The sequence below is a fragment of the Arachis duranensis genome, chromosome 1 (genome assembly GCF_000817695.3).
Source record: "Arachis duranensis cultivar V14167 chromosome 1, aradu.V14167.gnm2.J7QH, whole genome shotgun sequence".
Classification (NCBI taxonomy): Eukaryota; Viridiplantae; Streptophyta; class Magnoliopsida; order Fabales; family Fabaceae; genus Arachis; species Arachis duranensis.
The window spans coordinates 97,797,881-97,799,358 of record NC_029772.3 but is presented as its reverse complement, the minus strand read 5'-3'; the positions used below and the strand labels follow the sequence as shown (position 1 = coordinate 97,799,358).

Sequence of the window (1,478 nt, the reverse complement as noted above, 5' to 3'; positions counted from 1 at the left end):
GAGTGATAATTAATGCTTGGTTTGATCGACGTATTTTTTGCATTTATGAGTAGATTTGTTCAGATTAAGCCCGGAACAATGTGGATGACACTTATTGACACTCAAATTTGTTAAGTTTGCCTTCTAACTTCTAATGAAGTTTAAAGTAGTGCAGGACAAAATCAAAACTATAATTTCGCAAATGACACGGCACAAAGACTACAATGCTGCAACCAAATCTAATATTCCTCGTTATGCGCGCTTAAACCAGCATCATCCTCTTCAATGCTGTTACCAGTTACCACAATCGTTTTCTTTGTTATTTATTGTTTTTCACTTTGACAATGTTGGAGTTGCCATTTTAAAAGAGGATCTTTACTTAAAAAAAAAGGATAATGATATTATACATACATTTATACAATAGAAATCCTGAAATACAGATGTCAAAATTTTCTTCGTAGAACAGAGAATCCATTTGTTTATAAACTAAGGTCAAGATAAGGAGAGACAAAAGTTGGCGAGTGCTAAGAGGAGAGTAATATAAAGAGACAAAATAACAGCATACATAGATGAGAGATGACAAGGATGGGAGAGGGAATTTCAAATTTTGAAGTGGTAGTATCTGTTATGCTGGAGGTGAGGGATCCAAGAAAGAAAAAAAAGAAATGGTTGGTCGGTTCAGATTTTTAGAAGATATCGAGAATCTCTAGAATGGAACGGTTGCAAAGAGGGCAGGTGCCCCGGTTCAACCAGACCTCTCGACAGCACACTCTGCAGAACGTGTGTCCACATGGTATGAACGCCGCGCCTTTCTTCCGCCCCATGCACACGCAGCACACCCAATCACCCCCTTCTTCACTATCCCCACCACCACCCCTTCCCCCTCCTCCTTCCGTTTCCTCCAGCAGCCGCATCAGCGACATCCTCCATGGCGTCTCCGATCCCACGACATCCCTCTCCCCCTCCTCCTGCGAACCCCGCAATTCACGCTCCGCCGCCAATGCCGCAGCCAGATTCATCCCCGTAGAGGGCCGTTCGCATTCGGGCCCGTCCCGGTTCGGATCTTGACCCGGGTCCGTTTCTTGCGGCGGTGATGCGGCTACTGCAGCTCCAGCCTCAGGCGCCTCTTGTTGGTGTGCAGCGTGCGTAGTGAGGGTTAGGGGAGAGGGACGGAAAACCCAGGTGGCACCGCAGCAACCCATTCCGGTGAATCTGAAGCGGTCCTTGAGAGTTCTCCTTCTGCGTTGTCCTGTGTGGACAACGCCGTCCATCTGGTCCGTTAAGAGGCCCAGAATGGTTCTTGCCTCCGTTTCAGCTCGCAACGATTCCTGCAGCATCATACCCAGTTGACTCATCTCCGAAAGAATGAGATGAGCTACCCCTAGACCAGAGATCTCGCGACGGGATGCTGAAACAGCATTTAGTAGTGAAATAGGGACACAATGACCCAACGGTGCCTCCCTTCAAACGGTGGAAGCTCCGTCGTTGAAATACATAAG

The 1,478-nt window shown here is 47.0% G+C and overlaps 1 protein-coding gene across 1 annotated transcript; it reads right to left on the bottom strand.

Moving 5' to 3' along the window:
* Positions 1-493: 493 nt before the first annotated feature.
* Positions 494-1,472, bottom strand: LOC107467445 (uncharacterized). Its single transcript, XM_016086549.3, has one exon. The coding sequence runs from the start codon at positions 1,332-1,334 to the stop codon at positions 666-668; it is 669 nt and encodes a 222-aa protein (XP_015942035.1). The 5' UTR covers positions 1,335-1,472; the 3' UTR covers positions 494-665.
* Between the last annotated feature and the right edge of the window lie 6 nt (positions 1,473-1,478).

Bases quoted from the DNA above. Each gene is read 5' to 3' on its own strand.
- LOC107467445 (XM_016086549.3), bottom strand. From the start codon at position 1,334: ATGAGTCAACTGGGTATGATGCTGCAGGAATCGTTGCGAGCTGAAACG.